Source organism: Tiliqua scincoides, chromosome 4 (genome assembly GCF_035046505.1).
Source record: "Tiliqua scincoides isolate rTilSci1 chromosome 4, rTilSci1.hap2, whole genome shotgun sequence".
Lineage (NCBI taxonomy): Eukaryota > Metazoa > Chordata > Lepidosauria > Squamata > Scincidae > Tiliqua > Tiliqua scincoides.
This window is the reverse complement of record NC_089824.1, coordinates 131,808,220-131,833,973: the sequence shown is the minus strand read 5'-3', so window position 1 is coordinate 131,833,973 and position 25,754 is coordinate 131,808,220. Positions and strand designations below refer to the sequence as shown.

General features: G+C 43.0%; 1 protein-coding gene and 1 pseudogene across 1 annotated transcript in view; one reads left to right on the top strand and one right to left on the bottom strand.

Moving 5' to 3' along the window:
- The window catches only part of ABCA4 (ATP binding cassette subfamily A member 4), a 126,718-nt gene that overhangs the window by 13,284 nt on the left and 87,680 nt on the right, over nucleotides 1–25,754 (top strand). The window contains exons 3-8 of the mRNA XM_066624558.1: nucleotides 129–270; nucleotides 2,744–2,880; nucleotides 4,779–4,906; nucleotides 13,654–13,851; nucleotides 20,144–20,233; nucleotides 22,987–23,227. Coding sequence (XP_066480655.1) covers nucleotides 129–270; nucleotides 2,744–2,880; nucleotides 4,779–4,906; nucleotides 13,654–13,851; nucleotides 20,144–20,233; nucleotides 22,987–23,227 — 936 coding nt within the window. The remainder of the gene's footprint in view (nucleotides 1–128; nucleotides 271–2,743; nucleotides 2,881–4,778; nucleotides 4,907–13,653; nucleotides 13,852–20,143; nucleotides 20,234–22,986; nucleotides 23,228–25,754) is intronic.
- LOC136649932 (5S ribosomal RNA) lies at nucleotides 12,633–12,749 on the bottom strand (annotated as a pseudogene).

The following is a 25,754-nucleotide window of genomic DNA, read 5'->3' as shown; positions in this document are numbered from 1 at the left end:
AGGGCCGCAAGTGGCCCCAGGGCCGGGGTTTGGGCACCCCTGCTGTAATAGAAGTGATATGTCTGTATCTCAGTTTTGAACCACTAATGCTAACAATTCATTTTCTGCTTTTTGTTTCTGGTCGGAAGGTCACTTCCCAAATAAGGCAATGCCCTCAGCAGGAACTCTGCCATGGTTACAGGGCATTTTCTGTAACATGAACAATCCTTGTTTTAGCACTCCTACCCGTGGAGAGTCTCCTGGCATTGTGTCCAACTACAATAATTCCATGTAAGTAAATAGAGCCTCTTACTTCTTGGGGGGAACAGGGACATCCATAGTATAGGTTCCCCTGAAATTGGAAGTGTTGTTTCTAATATATAACAGCATGAGGAAATCTAAAGAAGAACCCTACCCATAGGCTATTGATGTGGTTGGTAAATCTGGTAGTTACAGAAAACGTAGAAGTTATGTGGTACATAAGAGTATCTAAAGGTATTCATAATTTTACTAATTCAAATTTTGTCATCCATCTGTCCTCCTTCCTTGATTCCACACTAGCCTTTTTCTTTAGCACTGACACCATATGCTCATTCATTTTTATCCCTAAGAATCCAGATGAAGTTTCTTCTAAAGCATTGTGTTCCAATTTTTTCCTCAGGTGTTCTCCCAAGTTTTATACTGCTTGTTTTCAGTGAATTTTGGAGCTTCCATTGCAACTGGATTCAGATTAGTTCACACTTGAAAGGAATGTGCTGTAGTTACAAAGGAAAGCTCCAAGAATTACTGAAAAAAAGCCCAAGCAATTTAAATGATATTTTCTCAGGTGGTTTATAATTATGATTGGTGACTGTGTGCCCTCTCACCATTACCCGTCTACCTTTCCATTATTACCTGTTCTACAATGAAGCTACATTTCTGTTCCCAATATCAACTTTTAAATACCAAAAATGGTCTTAGAATAAAAGTTGGATGCCTGAGATATCATTTTCAATGTGGCCCCTCTGGAATTAAGTCTTCCCACACCCACAGCTTTTCCTTTCTGCAGTCCTTCAGTGCCAGACACTTTTCTTCCATCTTGAGCTTACTTCCAGTATCAGAGTCTGGATGGAAGAACAACAGTGGGGGAACAGACTTGCCTGTCCCCTCAGTTGTTTAAATAGCCTCTTCCAACCCCACTTCGTATATAAGTAAGGCAGACGAATAGCCCAACCCTGAGCTGCCAGGCAGCCGCTGGCAACTCCTTGGGAGAAGGGGACATTCATCCCCTTTCCCCCAGTAAGGGAAGAAGCCCTGCAATGGGGCTACTCAATTCTGCAGCAGCTCTTTAGCTGCAATGAAACTACAGGTGTAACCTATTTATCCATGGATTTTTTATCTGTGGATTTGTCTCAATGTGGTAGGGGGAAACTGAAAGTTGAACACACCTTTGCCTAGGTATCTTGCTCCTTTTCAAGACAGCCCAAAACACTGCAAAAAGGCTCCAGAAATAGCCCTGGAGCCATGGAAGAGGTTCTCCTTGGGAAGGAACAGTAACACTCCTGGAGCCCCTGAGGCAGCAAAAAGGCTGAAGAGGGGAAGGTGCCAGAACACGTGCAGCAAGGTGGAGCTCACACACACACACACACACACAGGTTTGGTAGTAACAGAGGGGATTGCTTTAAAAAAAACCCAGGGAGTGTTTGCTTAATTCCCTCCCCCCTTCAGACTGAGATGGTGCAGGATCTCCATGCTCCAGCCTACACAAACAAAACAGCCCAGCAAGCAAGTCTTCCCAGCAAGCAAAGCATGAGATTTAGACTACAATCCAATTCACACTTTCCTGGGTGTAAGCCCCATTGACTAGAATGGGACTTACTTCTGAGTAGGCAGGCACAGGACTGGGCTCTCAGGCTACAATCCAATCCACAATTTCCTGGGAGTAATTTCCTTACTTCTAAGTAGAAATGCATAGGACTGGACTCTTAAAAGCTCAGCACCCCATCTGTGAAAGAAGCAGGGACAGCTGGCAATGGGGAGGGCTGAGTACAGAGGGGGAAGGAGGAGGGGAGGTGATTGATAACAGCTGTCTTAGTTTCCTTCCATCCCCTAATGTCAGGTTGCAGTGTATTTGCATAACTCCATGCAATTTAGCACAACAGTTTTACTTGATGCCTATGCAACATACCTTGATCTTAACCATGGTGATTTGCCAGACACTCCTGATCTCTTCACCATAGTAAGGAGCAAGCTTGTGTGCTCCTTCCCTCTTCCTTCCTTCCCCCCCCCCCACACTTCAGTCCCTTCCTCTTTTAATCATAATGTAGCACTGCACTGCAGTAAGACTTGATGCTAATCATTGTTATTTCTCGAACAGGAATCGGAAACCAACTTCAAGTCCTAGTTTCAAGTTTAATGTTAAAGCTAATTTTGGTTAGCCAAGAAGGAACAAAGGTTGTAAACAATTGAAATATTCCTGTCACATTTGTTGAGGTCTTTTGCTTCAGTGTACAACCCCAGGCATTAAAGACATTCACAGAAGCCTCATACTGGCATGTAAATTTTTTGCATACCCCTGTTTCTGAGCATATGTATGGAGACATAGCAGGCATTCAGCCCTGTCTGAGGACAGAGGGCAACAGTTAAGTGTGAAAGACCCACACCATTAGCCCATCTGATTGTTTTAGCAATATGTGCGCTTGTTCCCAGCAGTCTGTGATTGCACCACAGGACCTCCTTTGAAAAATATAGCAATAAATGCTGTGGAATATTTTCTACCCTTTAGTTTAGCAAGAGTGTACAAGGATGCCCAAGAACTCTTACTTGAAGCTCCTGTGATTGAACTGGGCAGACTCTGGGAAGATCTGCGCACCATGACCCAGTTTATGGAAACAATGAGGACTGATCCTGAAAGGATTTCAGGTAATATTCAGAATATAAGCAGTGACAATACATTACCTGCATGTGAAGAGCCTCTCCTATGCAACAGTCAGATTCTGCTTTGCTAGTCTGCCACCCTCCCTGCCCCCTTTTTACTTGTCAACTTTCCCCTCTACTTCTCCTGTAGTGGTCTGCAGGCATTCTCATTCCAACCTCTCACCCCAAGACTTCTTGGCTGAGATTCTGGTCCATCTTTCACTGTTCTGCATGACCCTCTACCCTCTGCCTCAGCACCCCATCTTTTGGTCCTGATCCTGCTAGAATTCATGATTCAGCTCCCCATCTGCTTGGCTGCCATACAAACCATATGTCAGCACATGGCATGATCCAAGACACAAGCTCAGGGCCAGATTGCAGCTGAGCTATGATCTGCAGCAATAGTTTTAGTGGGTCATTTGGATTCTGTGGGTCAGTTGCACATCAGTGTGGAAACTGTTTGCTGATTTACATAGCACAGTGCCAATTATGTGAGGTGATGCCTACACAACTTGTGACTGCTACCAATACCAGCTCTGAACTACCAGTTCTGAACAGAAAGAAATTTGAATAGCACTTGCTCCAGTTTGATTGGGGAAGGGGAGTTCTACTCTGTAGTTTATTTAGCATGATGAATAATCCTGCTCTACGTGTCTGTCTTTGGGATATGAACTGAAGAAAAAATGCCAAACTATTTGTGCTTGTGCTGAAAACACACACACAGGAGCTTTGAAGCTCTCAGGGCTGGGGACACTCTCCAGGCCTCTGGAATTCATCCTTATCCTTTGAAATCCCAGGTCTGAATTTAAGGAACATGCCAACACTATTCAACATTCAGAAAAATAAACAAGTGTTGTCCAGATGCCAAGCCTGTTATGTAATGTGCAATACAACAGTTGTTTCATAGTAAGGTACTCTTCCCCCTTAAGACTTAAACGATGTTTTTTTTTTATTTTTAAATGAGTCCATAGCCTTTAGGCCAGGTTTTCTTAAACTTCTTGAGTCTGGCCCTTCCTTCTAAACTTATTTTATTTTCTGTTTCCTCCCAACTCAGTGCTGTTTTATAACACAGAAACCTTGTGTGCACAGTGTGCATAACAGCCTCCTGACCCTGTTTAAAGACCATTATGTGATTGGGCCATAATCCAACATTGGTATTAGAAAGAGGAATACAACAGGACATCTGATTCCTCCTAAAACCACACATAGGGAAACATAATTAGAACACAGCAACACCTCTTCCTATAACGAGTTGGGATGATAGGCAACTGGTGAGCCATCAGACCCACAAATCCAGTATGAATGCAAGATTTTCTGCAAGACAATATTCAGCTAACCCATATTCTGACTGGGGAGGATCCACCTGCCTCAGGTTCCTATTCTCCCTAAAATGGTGTTCTGCTTTTCCATGGATTCTACACCCCCACCCCAAGTTTCCTTTGGATACCACCCTTCAGATATACACTCAGTGTAAAGTATAGTGGAAATAATTATACAATTACAATTTTTCAGGCTATAGTGGAATAGCCTGAAAAATTCATTCTTCTCTAGCATCTCCTTTTATTCTATATACACTTCCATTCTTCAATTGTACATTTTTAAATACTGTTGTAGTATATTTATCATTTTATGGTTTGTATGGTGCCCTTTTCAATAGTGATGAAAGCCCTTGGCACATATTATCTTACAGTCCTCACAATCTTGTGTGGTAGGAGGATATTAATAGGCTCATCTTACAGAAGGGCTGGGGTGAGGACTGAGGGTCAGAGGAACAGTGGCTTGCTTAAAACCAAATGAATTTATTGTTCTAGACCTATTGTTCTAGATCACCATAACATATTGCTGGATGTCACCATGCTGTATAAGCTTTTGATCACTGCCTTGTTGATTTTGTTTTCACCCAGGGAGAGGCATACGAATCCAGGATATCTTAAAGGATGGGGAAAATCTAACAAAATTTCTGCTTGAAGATGCAGGCCTTCCAGATATGGTGGTTTACCATCTAATTAATGCACAAGTGCGACCTGAACAGGTCGGTTGATGAAATATTGCATCTTTCTCTGTGTGTGTGTGTGTGTGTGTGTGTGTGTGTGTAAAGAGATGAATGAAATAGGAATGGAGAGGGGAATGTGCTGAGCTAGAACACTGGAGAATGGAAGGAACAGAGGCTGGCACTTCATCAGATAATGGGGCAACACATTGCATGCTGCCACAGCCATCGGGAGGTCTTGGGCCAGCCCTGGTCAGGAAGAATAAACCATCCATGGAGTGGATAGTGACCTATATATAGCCTTTTGCAGAGAAAGAACCTCAGCATTAACCTCTGCATTTTTTGGTGACAATTCTGCATACATAATCTCTTTTTCAAGAATTCCTGGCACTGTTCTAAACTGGCAACAAAGGGGTAAAGAACTCCAGACAGAAGACCACAAAAAAGGGCAAAAAAGACAGGAGAAACTCACATAATCAGGTACTTTTTCTTTTACATATCTAATGGAATTCAACATCTTTCCCCCAAAAGGTCACAATTCTGTGAAAGAGCAACAAGAATAAAATTCATTTCATTTGCCCCGCTAGCAACAGAATCACAATAAGTGCTGGATAAAGGGATCTTGCACTCAGGGCACAATCCTAACCAGGTCTACTCAGTAAGTCCTGTTTTGTTCAATGGGGCTTACTCTCAGGAAAGTGTGGTTAGGACTGCAACCTCAGTTTGTTAACAAACAAAATGCCTTTCAGTTAGGATATCTGTACCTTCTACTCATTATGCTCACCTATTAGGCTGATCAAGTACTCCAACTACAGCAGCGATTTTACACAGTGTGTAACCTTAATCCTATATGAAGAGGTGTAGCAGCAGCCATTTTGAGTTACATTTTGAAAAACTTTCTGTTCTAACTCCATCTGAAACTCTCACAAGAGTTAATTTAAAAGATATTTTTTCCCCTCACTTCTGCCAAGTTGTGATTTTGCCTTCAACTTGTTTCCTGCATTTCCTGAATTTCCTGTACATGAGTCTCAGAATACACTGGGACCAGGTGGGAAAACTGGCTTGAAAGGTTGGAAAATTTATTTCTTGCAATGAAGGATGGCTGCACAATCAAACAAGCCATACTACTATATTTTGCAGGCAGTAAAGTACACTAATTTTTTTAAGGCTTTACTGACACAGGAGGCAGCGATAATTATGACAAAGTTAGCACTTATCAAGTGCTTCATACCATACAGAAATGTAGACTTTGAACAATATACTTTTCAGCAAGCACAGCAAAAGGAAGGAGCAAGTACTGATGAATATCACACCTGCTTATATCACCTGAGATGATCATGTGAATTTGTAAATATGGAGCATGAGCGGCACAAATGATACAAGGATGTCCCACAGCCAAACAAAGGGGGAAAATCTTACAAGGGTCTCAAATGATCTTCATAAAAAAACTGGACTCTGCTCGTGGTTGGCAACCTTCAGTCTCGAAAGACAATGGTATAAGCCTACAGCACTCGGTATTCCCAAGAAGTCTCCCATCCAAGTACTAACCAGGCCTGACCCTGCTTAGCTTCCAAGATCAGACAAGATCAGGGATGTGCAGGGTAACAGTTGCTGCATCAAGCATATGAAACATGTGAAAGATGTGCCCAACTAATGGAGCAAGAGAGCCCCATGATAAAAACAGAAGCTGCATATGCTGTTTTTTTCTGGAAGCAGTCCTACAGGAACCAACCAATATGTCTTCAGGCAACAAACATTCATCAGCCCAAGAAAAGTGTCATGGGGATGTGTCTGGATCATGCTAGGCAAGAGAAGCCTTTTGGAATATACCATCTTCACCAGCCCACAAAAGTTAATCAAGGAGGAGTCCAAGTGGACCATCATGTGGACCACTTGGTGGGTGCCATAATGGAAATGACCCTTCTCCTAACCATCAGTGACTTCACCTAGGTCTTAAGTTTATACATGGAACAGAGCCTTCCCTGAAGACTTCAAAGGGGTTGAAAGGGGCCATATGAGATTCTGTATTTTCTAAGTTACAGAGAACCCAGACCATTGTAGGGACTGTCTTACTTCATGGATTGCCTCAAGAATAAAAAGTCCCACTATGAAGTGAACATTGTAGGTACCTAATGTTTTTGTCCTTAGCTCACAGTGCAAGATATCTGTAAAATATAAGGCTTAACCATGGTAGTGCTAATATTGGATTCATGAACCTTGATTATGACCCCAGATATATAACAGGGCTTAACTTGCTGAGCTAAGTTCTGCTCCTAGATATTGTGTATAGAGGGATACTGGAAAAACTTGCTTATCACCTTGCAAGGAGAGAGACTGGAGTGAAACTGACTTAACTCTGAATTGATCAGTGCAAGTGTAATGCAGTCATAGTTAATTAAGCTAACATCAAGCAATGGTCTCACATCTTGGTATGTGGCCAGTCCTTAACAATGGGTTAGGTATTAAAATCTAACACTTAACCATGATTAATAAACAAACCATGATTGATCATGATATTTGCATAATCCTGAAGTGCTATCAGAAGTTTTCTTTGCAGAGTTCTGCTGAGCCTAATGCTGCATACTGGATCTGCCCAGAAAGGAACTCTCATTCAAGGCTAGACCTGGCTTGGGTTTCTTCTACAGATTGCTATGCATAATGGTGTATCAAAAGAAATGCCAATGGGATGAAAATGCTGTGTAGGAGGAATGTCTGTTCACCACTCCTGATGTCAGCAGCAGAAGACATGGTTGGAGCATTGTTTCAGGTTAACAGATGGGAATGCTGAAAGACAGATCTTCTGTTTTGCATTCTTACCAAATAGTAGAGCTTTTTAAAAAGACTTTGGTGGAGTTTGTAATCCAGATTAAAGCATCTTCCCCCTCATGGATGTGACTCAGTCCAGGCTGTCATGGCCCCCTCTGTCCTTGTGTCTGAGTTACTGTGAGAGGAATGCTGTGATTATGAATGAGGTCTGCTGAATCAGATCTCTGGAACTAAAACCTTTCTGACTGCGTGAGAGTGTTTGGGAGAAGAACATGGACTGAATGGCACAATTCCTTGTGCATTTTTTCTTTTGCTATGTAATACTCAAATGTGGGAAATGTGTGTGGTTGCTTGTGGCCAGCAGGAGATGGAATTAATGAGCTTGCTTTTCACTCTTTTGAGACGGGTCTTTTTGTTTTCTTTTTCTGTTTTTCTTGCAAATTGTAGGTGGTTTGTGTGATCATTGCTGGATTGTTCAGCTGACTGGGTTCTAACCAGAGCTGTAGGAAGCATTCTGGCAGTTTTCTGAATTAAGCGAAAAAGAAAGCTTTTCTCCAGCCTGAAAAAAGTTCTCTGCAACTTAAAAGCAAGCAACCTTTATCAGCAAACATTGTTCCAGTCAAGCCCAATTATCTGAATCATTCTGGATTTTATTTCTCTTTGTAGCAAACACAGAGACCTGTTAGGCAGCATGTTAGGTGTTAAAAACGACTGAGCTGTCCATGGGTCCAACAACAAGACAGTTTCAACATCCCTGTAAATAAACCACAGCTGAATCCTATTTACTTTATGTTGAATATGTATGTTTGTAAGGGTGTCTAATTAAATTTGGTTGTTGCTTTGGTTAAAAAAAAAAAAAACCTGAACAGGTTTAGGCAACTGAAAAGTGAGGGTGGCAAAGTATTTTGGTCATAATTGTTAAAAGTGTGAACCAGGGATGTGCTGGAGCCATAGTGCCAAGACTCAAGTCAAGTTCTGAGTCTCCCCTTGTGTCAAATTGCTCATGAATCATAATGACACCATCACAACTCATCCAGAGCCAATTTTCATGTCATTTTGATTCAAGTCTTCTTGAAAAGTGAGTCAAGCCCTGGAAGTGATTAAAAAACAAACAAACAAACAAAAATAAAAGCAAGCACACATACAAAAGAGAGTTGAAAGTCCCCCCAAAGGTGAGCCCTGATTCAAGTCTATTTGAATTTTCATTTTTAGGGTAAAGTGCCCAAGTTTTTAATACACGTGACTTGACTCTGTATGAGTCACGAAAAGAGCATATTTTCGCAACTCAAGTCAGAATCATTCAAGTCTTGGCCCACCCTCGTGTGAACCACTTTAATCTACAGTGCAGGGCCTCTGAGAGGAATTTTATCAGGGGGTACAAAGTTTCTTTTGGGCCCCTTCCCAAAGGTGGGAGGGCAAAACAGGGGAGAGGGTGGCAACAGCTGGAATAATCCTTGGAGTCCTGATCTACTGGACTTCCTGATGCAGAGCCCAGGTCTATCTGCCCATGTGGCATCAGCAATTTGATACAGTGATATGGAAAACAAAACACACTCCTAAGTCTCTTTAAAATCTTTTAAATATATAAAATCATTGCCAAAAAAAATTAGCAACATTGTATTTAGGGTCACACTAGAATGAAAAGTGTCCTGTGCATACCAAAATTTGCTTCTGCAACAGTTGTAGCCCCACAGCTGCGTCCCTGAGCTCCTATACACTCCTTCATGGTAAGCAGATCCACAAGCCAAGGAGTTACTGTCGCAGGTCAGTTTCCTCCCAGATTTAACCCAGTGTTAAGGAGTGTCATGTATGCATTCCTTGGCCCAGCATATATGGCTTGCCAACAGCTGCAGTAGCTGCAGCCACAAGCATGTGGTAGCGTCCCCAGCATCCCGTGCAGGCAACAAGTCTGAGTAGAAAAGAAAATGTAAGATCCCAGGAAATTTCTGGGCCCCCTCTGGCTCCTGGGCCCCCTTTTTGACCCTGGGCCCTGGGTACAAATTATCCCCTTTACCTCCCTCTCCTAGGCCCTGCTACAGTGTCTCATGTTTGAATGTTCCCACAGGGACGCCCCCCCCAAGACAGAAAATTAGCATGTCAGAGACATAACTCAGGTGACATCCAGCATTTCCTGTAAGAGGCAGCCTGCAATCATTCTTTTTTTCCACCTTCACACTGAAGTGGTAAATATGAACAGTTTCAGTGTACAATTTTTGGACTGCCCAGTGTATGTTGGGATGTCATTTGGGAATGTATATGTCTGTGTAAACATCTTTAGTTGCAAAGCAACATCCTGTTGCTAGTTGACAAAGAGTATGCTTAGCAGCTACTATATGTGAATGAACGTCCCTACTGAAACATCATGGGATGCTTTACTGCTCTTTTGCCACTGTTAATAATATATCCTGTTTTCACTTTCAATGCCAGTCTGAAGTAAGAATAAAAGGAGGATGCCAGGCACTGAAAGACCTCTTTAAATGCATTTAGATATTTTGCAAATAGCTGCACAAAGCTGAAGCTCTGACCTCATAGCACCCTGGGAGTGAAGGAAATGACACACACATCCACACATGAAAGTTAAAACTAATCTAGAGGCCACGTAACTGAGAAAATATTTTGTTCCTCATCTCGAAAGTTCCCACTGAACAATAGCACGCTGATAAAATTACTGGAATGTATTTCTCAACTTCTGCTTTCAGGTTGCATGACAGATAACCAGCCATGTGGCTGACTCACAGCTCAAGCTCAAGGAAGATTGGCTGCAACCAAAACAGCAGGGGAAAGAAAACAGGGAGGTTTACTGTTTTTCTTAACCCCTCGCTCTTCAGGAATTTTCTCTGAGTTGGGGTTCTGTTTATGAAAGTTCTGCATATAAATTGCATCTTATGGATTAGCGATTCATTTCATTAAGTGATGTGCATGTCTTGTTTTCTTGCTCTGTTTTAACACAAGATTGTCTGAATTCCGTTGCTGGAAGGTTTAAATCCCATCCATAATGAAGAGTTTAGATGTCTTCTCTCCCCCCCCCCCACCCCAGCAACAATCTGCTTGTCAATTTATATCCAGTTCTGTGACTATGATATAATTTAGCTGTTTCAGTGCTCTGCTAGTAATTTGGACACATCCAAACTTGCATTTGTTCCCGGTACATTGCAGCTGCAATAACTCTTGAATATTGATTTTATTTAAAATATTTGTATCCTACCTTTCTTCTCCCAATTGGGAAGACCCAAGGCAGGCTTACAAGGTAGTTATATATTAGTAGGAATAATAATCTGGTCCTCAAGAGGCTCACAAACATATATTTTTTTTAATGGGTGGAAAATTAAAAGAGGGCAAATGAACTCAAAAAAAATGCTGTTAATTCTCCTCCATCATCTCACAGGGCCACTGGTGTTTCTGTGGCCCCTGTGAGGGGGTGGGCACAGTCCACACTTAAGGAGGCAGCAGCAACTGGAAATGATGATGGTGGATCTTCACTTTACTCCTTGCCATTCCTCCTCCTCCACCTCATAGGGCTGTTGGTGTAGCTGTGGCCACTGTGAAGGAGGAAGCTCATTTTGTATTATGATTACCATTTACAGTTTCCATACATTTTCTTTGTATGGAACTCATCATACCATTGGTTAATTCACCAGTAATATGGCAAGTATATGGTACCAGTTCATAGTACACTGGAAAAAAAATGGTGGTTCACCACATCAGATAGTTTGAGCAGCACTGCTCTAAAGTATATATATCCAAAGCCTTCAGTGAACTCCTCTGTCCACTGTTCTCTACTGGTTCTCAGATGCAATATATGTTTCCTATTTTTTCAAATTACCCTAGGGAAAGTATCAATTACAGCACTGCTGCTGGTATAATGAATTATTTCCATACCTGGGACTCCTAATTCCACATTTCTCCTCTTGCCTAGGAAGTTGCATGGAGGCAAGTTAAGAATACAGTAGTTATGAAATTTTAAAAGTAGAGCAAATGATATTCAAATTTCTGACTGCTCAGATACATTGTTCCTGCTCAATAATACTGCTGTGTCAAAGAAAACAAAAACTTGCTGACTGCTCCTGTCCAAGATTACATCTTTGATTTTTCTCATCCTGGAGTCTCTTACTAGCAATATTCAAAGGCTCCAATCCTATCCAACTTTCTAGCACTGACGCAGCTGTGCCAATGGGATGTGCACTGCATCCTGTGGTGGGGGGTGGCCTTTTCAAGATAAGGAAATGTTTATTTCCTTACCTTGGGGCTGCATTGGTTTTAGAAAGTTGGTTAGGATTGGGGCCAACATGTACAGAGCCAATGGCTGCATGAAACCCAACTCGGCCTGGCCTGCTGCCATCTTTAAGCCTCTGAGCAAAATCATAGTGCATTATTTAGAATCATTTAATAGATCTCAATAATATATTTCATGCATTTTGCATCCCTTGTCCATATTGTACTCTGTGTAGGTCTTCCTATTGCCTCAACCTAGTGACATCACTGTGTTGCGCTCCTGTAAATGAGACTCTAGCAATCAGTGTTTGGTGGGGGTTGAGGTGGAACAGTATCCTAGTCCTGCTGTCTGATATTGTGTTTGAAAGTTCATTCATGGCTCCCAGGGTCAGGTGCCGAAAATCAGTCATGGAGTTTATTTACGCAGGACTTAGTACAAGTACATTCCTCACACCTACTGTAAGGTAATCAATTCCTATTTGATTTTCCTTCTAACTAATGGGATTTGTCATTGTTGGCCCTTCTGTCTGTCTCCATCTGATATCTCTTTGATTCACATGGGCCATATTTTTCTTACCTCCTATGTTGAGAATACTACTTCGCTAATCTTTAACCTTGTTGTCTAACGTGCAAGGCAACATAAGACAGTGTTTATCATAAAGGTGTTAACCATAAAGGACAAAATAGACATTTGTAATTTACTTCAGTGTGGAGAAAAGTCTAACAAGTAATGGAACACTATCAGATCATCTATGGTTGGCAACCTTCAGTCTCGAAAGACTATGGTATAAGCCTACAGCACCCGGTATTCCAAGGCGGTCTCCCATCCAAGTACTAACCAGGCCTGACCCTGCTTAGCTTCCAAGATCAGACGAGATCGGGCATGTGCAGGGTAACAGTCATCTACACTACGACATAAGGAAGCAGAAAGATGAAATTCTGAAATATTATTCTGTTACCAGATCAACCAAGGCCATTATTCAGTATCATGTTCTATGGAAGCTGAAGTTCGAACAACTTGATTCACAGCCCAATCCTATCCACTACTGGCCCAGAGTGTGCGGTGCTGTCAACAGATCATGCACTGTATGCTATGGGCCAGCAGGAGATAGACAGCCCAGGAGAAGTAAACAAAGAATATTTTTATTATTATTAAGAATATTTATATATCACTTTTCAACAGGAGTAGTTCACAAAGCGTTTTTTACTTACCTCCGTGTAGGTTCCCTGGTCCCAAATAGGTCTCCTCAGACCTAAGTCAGCTCTTTAGGGTGTTGACGATGGGCCTAGGCCAAGAATGGGGGAAAGGATTCTGGTGTGCAAGATCCTCCTCCCTGCCTGGTCCACTCCTCTCCCTCATCTGCCCCAATCCTCCCCACAAAAGCACCACAACAGATGGAATGTGCCTGGGCAAAAGTGCCTATGCATCCATCTGTGTCCATAACTTGGCGAACCCAGTATAGCCAAGTTTCAGAACACAACACAATTTGAAAGTAATCCAAATGTCAGACAGAAATTGCAAAGATTATGCTACTTGTAGGCTCCCCAGATACGCCACTGGTGACTACTATTAAATGCGGGACACTGGACAACATAGATCTTTTGTCTCATTCAGGAGGTGCTTTTTATGTTCTTACACTTGTTTCAGGTGTCTGCTGCCTCTGTTGTTTCACAGAAATGGTTAAGAAAGTCAACATAATTGCCATTGTTAAATGTTACGGGTGTGTGTGTGTGTGTGTTTCTCATGTATTATTGTGAAATTTGAAAATGATCCATCATGTTCAAAAGTGCAATTTATCTTTTGACTGCAGTTTGCCTTTGGAGTCCCAGACTTGACTTTGAAAGATATTGCTTGCAGCAAGACCCTACTGAATCGCTTCATTATCTTCAGCAGCCCAAAGGGCTTTCAAGCTGTGCATAGCACAATGTGTGCCCTTTCCCAGCAGAAATTGCAGAGTGTTGAAGACTCTTTGTATGCAAATGCAGACTTCTTTAAACTTTTCCATCTGGTGAGTACTAACAAAGGTAGTTTGTCTTACAGATATTGTGTAAAAACAAAACAGAACAAAAAAAACCCTTTACTGCTTAGTGCTACTGTTGCATTATCCCAGTTGAAGAACTAAACATTTTTGTATAGTTGGTTATTGTGTGGCTGGTTCCAGAGATTAAGAACAATTAAGAGACTATGTTATGTCTCTGATCCAGGGCCATAACCATATTAGGGGCCATGTGAATACTGGGCCCTTCAGAGATATTCATGGACCCTTCCTAAAATGATCTTCTGCTTTCATTTGAGAAAACAGTAATCTTTTTTGTCATGGAGACTCACTGGCAGCATTCTGTCCAATTACTCTGTAAGAAGCAAATATCCTCTCAACTTCTAGTGCTCTCTCCAATGAGTGACAAGTTACTGGAATGACTGATATGCTTGAGTACTTGGCTTTTCTTCCTGCCAACAGTAAAATTATGTAATGTTTTAAGTTTAATATTCATAAAACTGCTTGTATTTAGGTTGCTGCTATTTTACATTAAATCGTCTTGTCCCTTAAGCCAGGGCTTTTCAAACTGGGGCATCACGACGACCCAGCCTGTGGGCCCTGGCCTCTGCCCCCTTAAGGGGCAGGGCCAGCCTGGAGGCAGGGAGGAGGCAGCGGCACGATCCCCAGGATTGCGCCGCTCAGGGTGCTGCAGGGGCTTGGGTGCACTTACCCAAGCTTCCTATAGCCTCCCCAGGGTGCAGGGAGCCAGGTATGAACCTTTGGCTGGGCTCCCCGCAGCAGTGAAAGTGATCACACTCCACTTCCGCTTTAGCGGAGGCAACACACGATCGCTCTGCTTTTACATTCACTGCTGCGGGGAGCCCTGCCAAAGGTTCACACCAGACTCCCCGCACCCTGGGGAGGCTGGAGGAGGCTTGGGTAAGTGCACCCAAGCCCCTGCAGTCCCCTGAGCGGCTCAATCCTGGGGGTCGCGCTGCTGCCTTCCACCTGCCCCTGCTGCGTCCCCCCCGCAAGCAACAGTGGCTCAAACTCTCCATGAGAGTTTGAAAACCACTGCCTTAAGACCAGCTCTGTCCCATCAAAAATGTCTGGCTTGCCATGATCTTTCAGAGCTGCATCTTATACAGCACCAGAGATTTTGCCATAGTTTACCCTCTTCAGTATCACTCCATATACTTTGATCCTGTGAGCTGCCAAGCTTATTTTCTACTACAGTCAGGACGGTTTCATAACACTTGTGGTTGCATGGCAGGATTTTGCTCCTATTGACTAATCTGAACTTATGAAACGCAATTCATTTGAAAAAGAGATTATTTCATCTCACATATCATCTCGTATCTCATATCTCATATGAGATACATCATATCAGTCGACCTTTCTTCTGTCTTTCTTTATAAAATCAGGGCAACCTCCCACATTTAAAACATAATATGTAGAATCAATATAATCCAGACAAAGTTAAAAAGCACTCTGTTTAGCTTTTTTAGCAAGCCAATACCAAAGTTATACAGTAGTTGAAACTGCAGCCTAATTAGTAAAATAGTGGGGTGTTTTAAACATTTCAGACCCCTTGGAGGATTGAAAGCTCCTCTCAACAAAACCACCTTCACATGCTTTCTTAAAGACCAGCAGATCTGGGGAGCAAGGTAGATATCATAGGGCTACCATCACCACTGCAAAAGTCCTGCTCCTTTCTTTTCCACTGTCTTTGTACATGGCCAAACAGATTTGACAAGGCCATCATTCACATGTCTGCCTCTTTACATATAAGATGGAGGGCGCCTTCTGTAGCAGTAAAAGGTGCACACAGGAGAGGGTGCTAAACCCACCCACGTAACTTATGTAAATACCTTATAATCAGGTGCTCAAGACCTTTTCTCCCGTCCAGGCTTCTTCCTTGACTCCTTCCAGGTCAAGCGAGCCAGGAACAGAGGAAAGAGGCTGAGCAAATAAACAGAGGAGGGGTAAGGTATGGGAAGAGAGAGGGTTCAGCACTCCTGTCTCATGTGCTGCTTTTACTGTTGCAGTAAGACCCCCCTCCCACACACACATTTTATATGTGAATGGGTGAACAAGTGAAGAAAAAGTGCTGACCATCATCAGGTCTATTGTGTCCTTTAGGTCCATATGCCAAAGTTTGTGAGTTTTTTCCCCCCCTTCTTCCATACAATAAATCTAAGAAAGGTTAGTGGAGTCACGAATTAAAGATTTGTGTTAGGTTAACAGAGAGTTTGCAAGAGAGCTGAGACTTTTTTAAACACACAAGTAAGGGAGTAGAGGAACAGGGCAAGAGCAACAAGACTGAAAATGACAGGAAAGGAATGAGAGGTGGGTAAATGAAAGAAAGACTTCATAAATATTTGTGGTCAAGGGATGTAAAAAGACAAACCAGTTTGGAATCTAAAAAGCACAATAGGGGAGATGGAAAGTCATATCAGTTTGTTTCCTTGGAAAAATATTGCAAGGTATTTTGGTGGTGAAAAAGGAGTGGAGGGGAAGATTGTGATGTGAATCCAAACGTAAAAGAAATGACTGGGCTACAAAAGCTACAAAATCGGAGAGAGGATAGGGGAGTCTTGTCTGGCAAGGAAAGGAGTAAGGATGAAGGTGGAAAGAGTGAATTTATAATTGTTTGAATCAGCACATTCCTTATATTTCCTCCAGAAGTGTTCAACAGACAAGTACTGGGGTGGAAAAAATAGGCAGTGGGAATCATCTGACGTTGCAGTGCGCAGAGTTAGTTGGAAAGTGAGGATTGCAGATCAAGTGTGCACATAATATTGTATTTATGTTGAATAGTGTTCCATGCTACAGCACTTTTAAGGTGAGGAAAAGGCTGCTCTCTGGAATAAGACAGTCTCACAATCTCTCTGTATCTTGCGCCTTTGGAAGCTTCAGAGAAAGCATCAACAATAACTCGGGGCTGTTTGGGTTGCAGGCGTTCCTGTTCACCGTACAAGGCAGGTTATAAATACCCACGTGTGCTTTCCATAAAACTCTCAGTTGGTTTATGACAGGTTTATGACAGCTTGTGAGTTATATTTGCATCAGAAGCTTTTCTCTGGTTTCTCTGTCAGTTTGCTGCCTGGATGGAATGGTGCCTTTAGCCTGAGTACTGTAGTTAGATTCAGTTAGGAACCTTTTAACCCACAATCTGATTGAGGGCTGCTTCATTTTACAACTCTGCCTTAGGGTATGAAATCTAAACTCAAAGAGGAAGCCTGCTGGGAAGAGAAAGAGAAATACTCTGAAACAAGAGCTTGCTCCTACCCACATTCTAATGAACAATTGCTTCAATATAGTGGGAAATTCATATTTTACAAGCCTGGCAGAGTTTGTCTAAAACAACTCTGCATTAATTTCCCGTCCTTGCTGCTGACGTATTGCAGGAAAGGATATTATTTAACTGTTTTGAAGAACTTGTACTCAATGGGTGTAGGCCCCAGAACAAGCACCTAAGGCTGTAATCCTATACACATTTTCCTTGGGTAAGCCCCATTGAACACAGTGGTACTTACTTCTGAGTAGACATGCATACGATTGTGCTAAGTTGCCCATCTCCTCAACTACACTGACCACGTGTCTGAAAGACATTTTGAAATGGTGAATTGGATTTATGTGAGTGAAAAAATCCAATTCATCATTTCAAAATTTTCCCACACATAAGAAGATCCCTGCTGCCCTAATCACATGCTCTGTGGAAATATAATTGCTTCAGACAGATTTCTGGTCATAGATGGTTAGGGGAGTGTGCAAGCAGGGCCAGCGCATCCATGAGGCCAACTGAAGCAGTTGTTTCAGGCAGAAGATAGGTGGGAGTGTGCCTATCTCTGACTACTTCCTTCTGTTGCCCCTTCTTCTCCTTCCACTTCCTGGAATGGAGAAGGATGAGAGGAACAGAGAGGAAAAGCAGATGTGGGGGGGGGGGAACGTGCTGAGCAAGACATTGGAGAGCAGGAGGAGCAGAGTCTAGCCAGTGGCATAGCTAATGATCGTGTACCCCAGTGCCAAGCTCAAAATGTTGCCCCGGAAGTGATGTCACAACAGGAAGTGACATCACACCAGGGTTTTAAAAAATGTGAAAATTGGGAGGAACCCACCACCTCTCCCCAGCAGCTCGCCACCCACTTGCTCTGCTGCCTCCCCTCTGTCAGTGGCATAGCTAAGGCCACTACCTGCGGTCAAACAAGATTTGTAGGCCCCCCCCCAACAAAATCAAATTTAATTAAGTGAATAAATACAACGTATGCCCCTTATCAGTCAGAGACACTGTGCTGGGGTGAAGAGGGATGGTTATTCTCCCCTTGCTAAATATAAGAGGGGCACCACTTGAAAAAGTGCCTTTTTATGCAGTTAGCAGGGGTAAATGTATTATGATACATGGAAATGAGAGCTGACTCATATTAACACTTTATTGGTTTCATGCTGTATCATGATAACATGTCATTGCAACATGTCATTGCCTCTCAGAACAATCAGTTTCATAGGTCAGTTTTGAGTTAAGACAATCCACTTTTTGTTCCATAAGGCAGTTGTGTTTTCATTTTATGGTTAATTGGCCATAACGTTTGATAGAATATAGATATTCCAGTGCAGTTTGTTTCATTGCATTCAGCATAAAATTACCTTTCCAATGACATATGACATGTTGGTATTACTCATGCATGCCAAGATTTTCCCAATTTTGGTCACTAGTGTCAAGCTCAGCTTACTGCCCCCCTAAAGCTTGGTGCAACTGCTACCCCCTGCACCCCCTTAGCTACACCACTGAGTCTAGCATATCATTGGGTAAGGGGGCAGCATTTGGCATCGTGCCTCAGGAGGCAGGAACTGGCCCTGCATGCAACTCGCCTATTGAAACAACTTTATTGATTGCCAATTTGTTTCTGGTTCCAATTCAACTTTGCTAGTTCTGATCTTTAAGGCCCATAGCCAGGGAGACAGACCAGGGACAGACTGCACTTGCTCCCAGTGTGGAAGGGATTGTCACTCCCGAATCGGCCTTTTCAGCCACACTAGACACTGTTCCAGAACCACCATTCAGAGCACGATACCATAGTCTTTTGAGACTGAAGGTTGCCAACAATGAATGATAGCTTGGGACTGGAACATTTTTGTATCTTATTTCTAGCAAGAAGGAACACACAAGATTTCGATGCCAGGTTATTTATAGTGTCACATCTTTTGCCTACATTTTTCTTTCCTCCACTCATCTTCTCCCCTGCTCCTTCTCCACCCTCTCCTTTTCTATCAGGGCCCTCTAGGGTCAAACTTAGAGATTGACACTAGGAAACGACTCCAGTTTATACAGATACAAAAGATACCTGAAGGACCACTTTCTAGCATACGAACCTGTCTTTTTGTTAAAGTGTTCCAAGAGATCCTTCTCCACATTCCACTGACTGGGAGCGGGTGAGGGAAAGAGTCTTTGTGGTGACCGTGCCCTGATTATGGGACTCTCGATCTAGGATTCCTGTATTCTACTGCACCAAATCCAGGCAGTTTAATTTGTACATTATGTAAATAATTAGCTATTTTTAAAGCAAATTCAGTGGCAGATGTGGGGGAGGGGTAGACTTCAGTCTATTAAGGATGCAGCCTTAAACATGTTGCTATGTCCCATTGGCTTATATTCTTTTAATTAAAATGCTGTGCTATAAATGTTGAAGTCATTTTTATCTTTACAGTTCCTGGCAATCTGTTGCCTTGTAATCTTTACTACAACCCTGTGCTTTGGGCCAAGGGCTGGCTTTAGCCCAGTTGCATCCATTCATTGCAATTGGGCTCTGTTCATCAGGGCTCCCTGTATTGCAGCAAAGAGCTAGTTGCCCACAGTCACAGCCAGCACTTTGCCTGGAGGTAAGCCTCCATGCAGAGGCTGGCGTGGCAAGTGGAGCTCTTATGTGGCCTGCCTGCCCCTGGATCTGTTTGGGTTGGAACTGGCCCCCTGGAAGCAGTTGGTGGTGAGCTCGCTGCTGCTGCTTGTGATGGTGAGTGTGGGGGGCCCGTGGGGATGGGTCCCCAACAGAAATGTTTGGTATTGGGTCCTGCAACTCCAAAGGCCTGCCCTGGTTGAGCCTGTAGCAGATGGGGGACTAAAGCAGAGTGGCTTGCCTAGGGCTACCTAAATGACCCAGGTAAAATTCAAACTGAGGTTTTCTGGTTCATATCTCAGTCTCTTAACCACAATGTTTCACCAGCTTTAATGGTAGTTTCTAAATTTTAGAGAGTTATTGGATACCGGCCATAACTTTTTAAAGTTTATTTTAACTCATGAACCTTCATTTTTCTTCATTCACAGCTTCCTACTGTCTTAGACAGTAATGCCCAAGGCATTGATCTACGAATGTGGGGACGAATACTTTCTAATATGTCCTATGCAGTGCAAGCGGTAAGTGTCAAGTAGGCATAATGCAAGCGTTATAAGAACTTGAAGCTGTGTAGATTAAGCAGAGTTATCCCATTCTTTCTTCCACTTTTTAAAATAAACCCCAGCACATTGTTTTTTATAAATGGTCCCATCAGTCATGTGGGTTGGGGGAGACAAAGGGCACAATCCTGAGGAACCCTTGGGCCGGCGCAAGTCCCTTACGCCTGCCCAGGAGGGTTGCAAATGTGCCATAAAGCATGTTTGTGCCTCCTCGTCAGTCAGCTGGGCCAGTGCAGGGAATCGTGCCGGCCTGCAGAGATTGAATCCAGCCTCCGTGCCAATTCTGCTGGGGAGGCTTGCATCAGTTGAGCTTGGTGGGCGGGCAGGGAGCAGGAGGCAAGGCTGCCAGATCCTAACCCCTGTTCCCGAGCAGCATGGAGTGGCTTCAAGCTGCTCTGCTCTCATCGGACTTATGCCACCTCAGGAGATGGCGCAAGTCCAAGGAGATTACCTGGGGGTAAGGGGAGAAATTTTACTTACCTCTGGCTGAGCTACATTGGGGCCGTATCTTGTGCTGGATACAGCGCAGGCCTTCTGGCCTGCCTGTTCTAGCGCAAGATAGGATTGCACTGAAAGTGAGTTAAAACATCCTCCACATGTAGATTGCAGTACGTAAACAATTTGAATCCCAGAGCAGGCAAAAAGCACATTGTGAGGAAAGCAAATGTTGTCTTTTTGTAGTAGGCAGGAAAGTTGATTGGCTCAGAGAATGCATCTGCAGGCAGTTGCCATGCTTCTAACAAATTGATATGAACATAAGCGACTTGGGAGTTGTGTACCTTACTCCTTTCAGATGTCACAAAATAACATTGGGTTTCACAATCCTTCTGTTTTATTTTAACTTTCTCAACTACTTTTGTAGCCCTCTCCAAGTCTCAAAGTGGCACACATCAGAGAGAAGCCATCATAGTAGCATAATAAAATGGCATTTTAAAAAAATGTCCATATACTGTCACACAAACATAAATGAGAAACCAACCACTCTTTCTAAATGCCAAATTTTAATAAAAATTGTTTTTCTGCTGATATCTGAAAAGAACTAGGCTGCAGCACAGTTTTCACATGGTCATCTTTAGAGAGCATTGAACACACAGCTGCTTGGACCCCTTTCATGATTTCAGATAGTAAATATTGCTGTAGTTGTGTATGTCTTATCAAGTTAGCGACTTCATCTTATTGCCATGATTTGTAACGTTGTATTTTTGTACCACTCACCTGTGATAGTACTGCCACTACTCTAGGCTGTCCATATGTACCCATTGCAGGTTGCTTGTTATTATTCAGTTTAGGTTGCAGCAGTACATGCTGCAGAATGAGGTAACACGGAGTGTTCTATTTCAGACTTCAAATAGGGGAATCACTTTTTGGTGGTGGTTCTCAAAAGACAAAAATTAGAAAGTAGAAAACTTGCACAGCTGGGAGAGGGCTTACAGCCCAATCCTGAGCTGCCTGGTGCATGAGGCTGCCACGGTATCCAGCATGCAACCAGACAACCGCCAGTGGCTCCTTGGGGAAGAGGACTTTTATCCCCTCACCCGCTCAATGGGGCTGCTAGATTCTTCAGAATCTTTGGAGCTGCTGCAGAATTGGAGAGTCCCATATCAGACTGCGCAGTCCCACATGGGATTCAGGATCTGGTGGAGCAAAGCTTCGCCAGTCCCGCCACACTTCCTCCGCGCCCTCCACATGTCCTGGAACACTTCCTCCCTGTCTCCCCCCACTCACCTCTCTGCCACCAGGTGGTCTGGGCAACTGCTGGGCGTTGGAATGCAGGCCCAGTACCAGAGCTGGCCCAGTGCAGGCTCGCGTTGGGTTAGCTCTGGCGCTGAGCCCAGGATATGGCGCTGAGCCTTACGGCATGTTTGCAGCAGTGTGCGCTGGCGGTGAGCCAACTGCAGGGTTCTGAATCAGGCCCTGAGTTCTCTTCCTGTATACTAGCTTTCTATTTGTTTGTATAAATCCATCCTCAGATTAGCTATAATCTCTGATCTGACTGCTTTTCAGAGTCTAAAGAAGTCACCTTTCTGAGTTGATTTCACAAATTCTTGTCCAGAGCTATGGCAAGAGTACTGCTCTACCATTATTCATTCTCTGCCCTTCCATCTTGCCTGGTCTCATGATCTGTGTTTGAGACTTCCTGCTACCTTATGTATTTTCAGAATCTCTTTACCTATCTCAGTATGCCACTCTGACAGATAAGCTTTCCCTCTCAGGGCTAATCATTTCATTGGAAGTGCTGCATAGGGAAAGGGTTACTCTTCCCCTCCCTGCATGTCAAGAGTGACTGCATCCCACACAACTGCTAATTTATTTTATTTTTAAATAATGTAGGGTCAATCAAAGTGGTTAACATAATCTATAACTTGGCCATCATCAGGCTGCTCTCAGGTTTGATTCTCCAGATTTTTTGATCACATTCCTACCCAACTACAAGCATGCCTTGCATCATTACAGTTTGACAATTGTTTTTAAACACCAGGCATCAGGTGGGCACCTTCTGCATGTAGCAAGGGTGCTGCAAACACATTGTATGAACATTTTCAGAGCAGGAGACCATAAGAGCAAGATTGTTCCCATCAGCACTGAAGGCCCAGAAGAAGGCAGGTTTCTTTAACTGTGTTTCACCAGTGGGTTCTAATGTAAGTGTGCATAGGTGAATTTGATACCTTTCGTCCTTAGCATAGGCATTCATACAGATGGTTTGTTCACTACAGCTGGCGCATAGGCCAAGCATTCAAGACCTTTTGTCAGTTCTGCAACCATTTCTGCAAGATGGAGAGCTAGCATCCTTGGGGCAGCTGATGAGTGCTTTATCTGATCTTATATGTGGTTACCCAGAAGGAGGTGGTTCCAGAATACTCTCTCTCAACTGGTATGAAGATAATAATTACAAAGCCTTCCTTGGAGTTGACTCTACAAAGAAGCAATCAGTTTATTTTTATGACAACACCACCAGTAAGTGACTTTAGGATCTATAGAGTTTTGTGGAGATTGATAACGCTACTGTTTACATAATCAGACATCTGTGGTATTTGACCTAAACGATTTGTGTTTTGTCTATGCTAAGACACAAGGCAGCTTGGAGCCATTAGGGGTAGGAATCTGGTAGATGTATATGGTCGCTGCCAGGCTGCCATTTAAGATTGGTCCATCAGTTTGCTGGTTGTGGTATCTTGACTCTATTGACAAGAACCAGATGTTTCAAGATGAGCTACAAGATGACTCAGAGTGGGCAGTGCTGAGTACTTTGTCCATTTGGAGAAAAACTCTGCAAAGTAAATTTTTTAAAGTTATTTAATGATATTAAGTAGTATTAAAGTTATTTAAATGAAGTTAGAAGATTGTTAAAATGGGTTCTTTCAACAGAGCCCTGATTTGTAGTAGTCATTAGGAATGTATCATACAATATGCTTTTGCCAAGTGCCTAATTTCAGCAGTATAATGTGACAGAACATTCCCTGAGCTGAATACATTTTGTATTAAAATGTATGTTTTATATCAGTTTAAATTAAACCGTTTCTTTAATTTTACTTTAATTTTACTTAATACTACTTCCCATTTGTTTCTCTTAGGAATGTACACTAAAGATATCCCATCTTTATGTTAAGAAATAATTCTCAAGATAGCTCACAGCAATTAAAACAATATATAGTCACATATTGTGGAAAAGATGAATTATCCCTACAACTCCACCATGGTTGACTATCAGCCCAATCCTGAGCTGCCCAGTGCACGGGGCTGCAGTGGTGCCAAAAATGGATGCGACCGTATCCTACGCGCTCCAGGTAGTTGCCAGCGGCTCCTCAGGAGAAGGTCACTTTTGTCCCCTTCTCCTGTGTAAAGTGAATAGCCCTGCAATGCCTCCTTCCTGCCCCCCCACACGTCCACTCCACCTACCTTTCTGCTGCTTGGCAGTCCACGCGACCGCCGAGTGGTGGAGCTCCAGCACTCGCCTGGCGCTAACCCAGCGACAGCCAGCGCGGGCTAGCACTGGAGGAGCACAGGCACTAGGGCTGGTGAGCCAACGTGCATAGTTTAGGATTGGGCTCTATGTCTTTTTCTCCAGTCACTAATCTAGTGTTTGAGCCGTGCTGAAATCCATCTCTCTTGGGGACTGCAAATATCCTTCAAATGTTCTAGAAAAATGTGATCAACCTGCAGGGGACACATAGGAATCCAACCTCTTTGTAACAGCTGAAATGTCCCTAAGCTACTTTTTACCCTGATGTTTTGAAAGGATAAACAGCAGAATGTTATTTTAGATTGTGAGCCCTTTTGGGACAGGGAGCCATTAGTTGTTTGATTTTCTCTGTAAACGGCTTTGTGAACTTTCAGTTGAAAAGCGGTATATAAATACTGTTAATAATAATAATAATTTACCACCTAATTTTTATGTTAGTTTCTGCATTTCATGGTTTTTTAAAACCCTATTATACCTATGAAGCAAGATGCATTTTTTTCTTCATTGTTTGATCATTTGTTTTTAATAATTATCAGCATCTGAATGTGCTATATTTCTGCACAACTTTTATCCTCAGTGCTGTATGAGGAATTGTGTTCTGGTGGGTTCTTCATATAGATTTGTTTAGGATCTTGAAAGTTAGCACACTTAACTTGGGCACACTATGATCTGAATTGGTTGTTTCAATTTTGCCTCAATTTTTGTTTTTCAATTTTGCCTTTTGCTCCAAATGTTAAATTATATTAAACTTACATTTCAGATTCATGATCCAGTCTTCAAACATATTTCTTTAAAAGATATATTACTCTTACAATATGTATTTTTTTGTACTTTCTCAGCACCCTAATGCTTTCAGAACCAAACAGTACCCCAATGCATGTAGATTTTAGGAAATACTGGGTTTTTAGAAAGAAAAACTACACCAATCATGTTGTGCTGAATATAGGAGTTAAACAGGTATAAAATCAGGTGTAGCCAGAGGCAAGTTCTATTTTGGAATGGAATTGAGTGTAATTCTGCTTCTGAAGTTGCCTTCTTTTTTTAAAAAAAAGATTGGATCTTTTTTATCAGCATCTAGAGACTATGGGCCCAATCCTATGGGGTGTGCATTGGCTCACTGCCAGTGCACATTGTCGCAAAAGTGCTGGCAGCCCTCAGCACCCGTGGAGCACCAGTGCTAGCTCAGTGCCAGCCGGCTCTGGGCTAACACCAGTGGAGCACTGGTGCTCTGCCACTTGGCAGTTGCGCAAACTGCCAGGCAGTGGAGAGGTAGGTGGGGCGTGGGGGGAGGTGGGGAGGAGGCATTTCGGGGTGGGGGGAGGCAGAGTGAAGTAGGGCAGGAGGCATGCTGGGGGAGGGAATGGGGCAGGAGGGAGGCAGGACTGGTGGAGCTTTGCTCCACCGGATTCTGAACCAGCCCAACATGGAAGCTTTTAATTCTACGCCAACCCTTGGGTTGCCATAGAATCAAGTGGCCCCATTGTGGGGCTACTCGCCTTACCTGGGGAAGAAAGTGCTCTT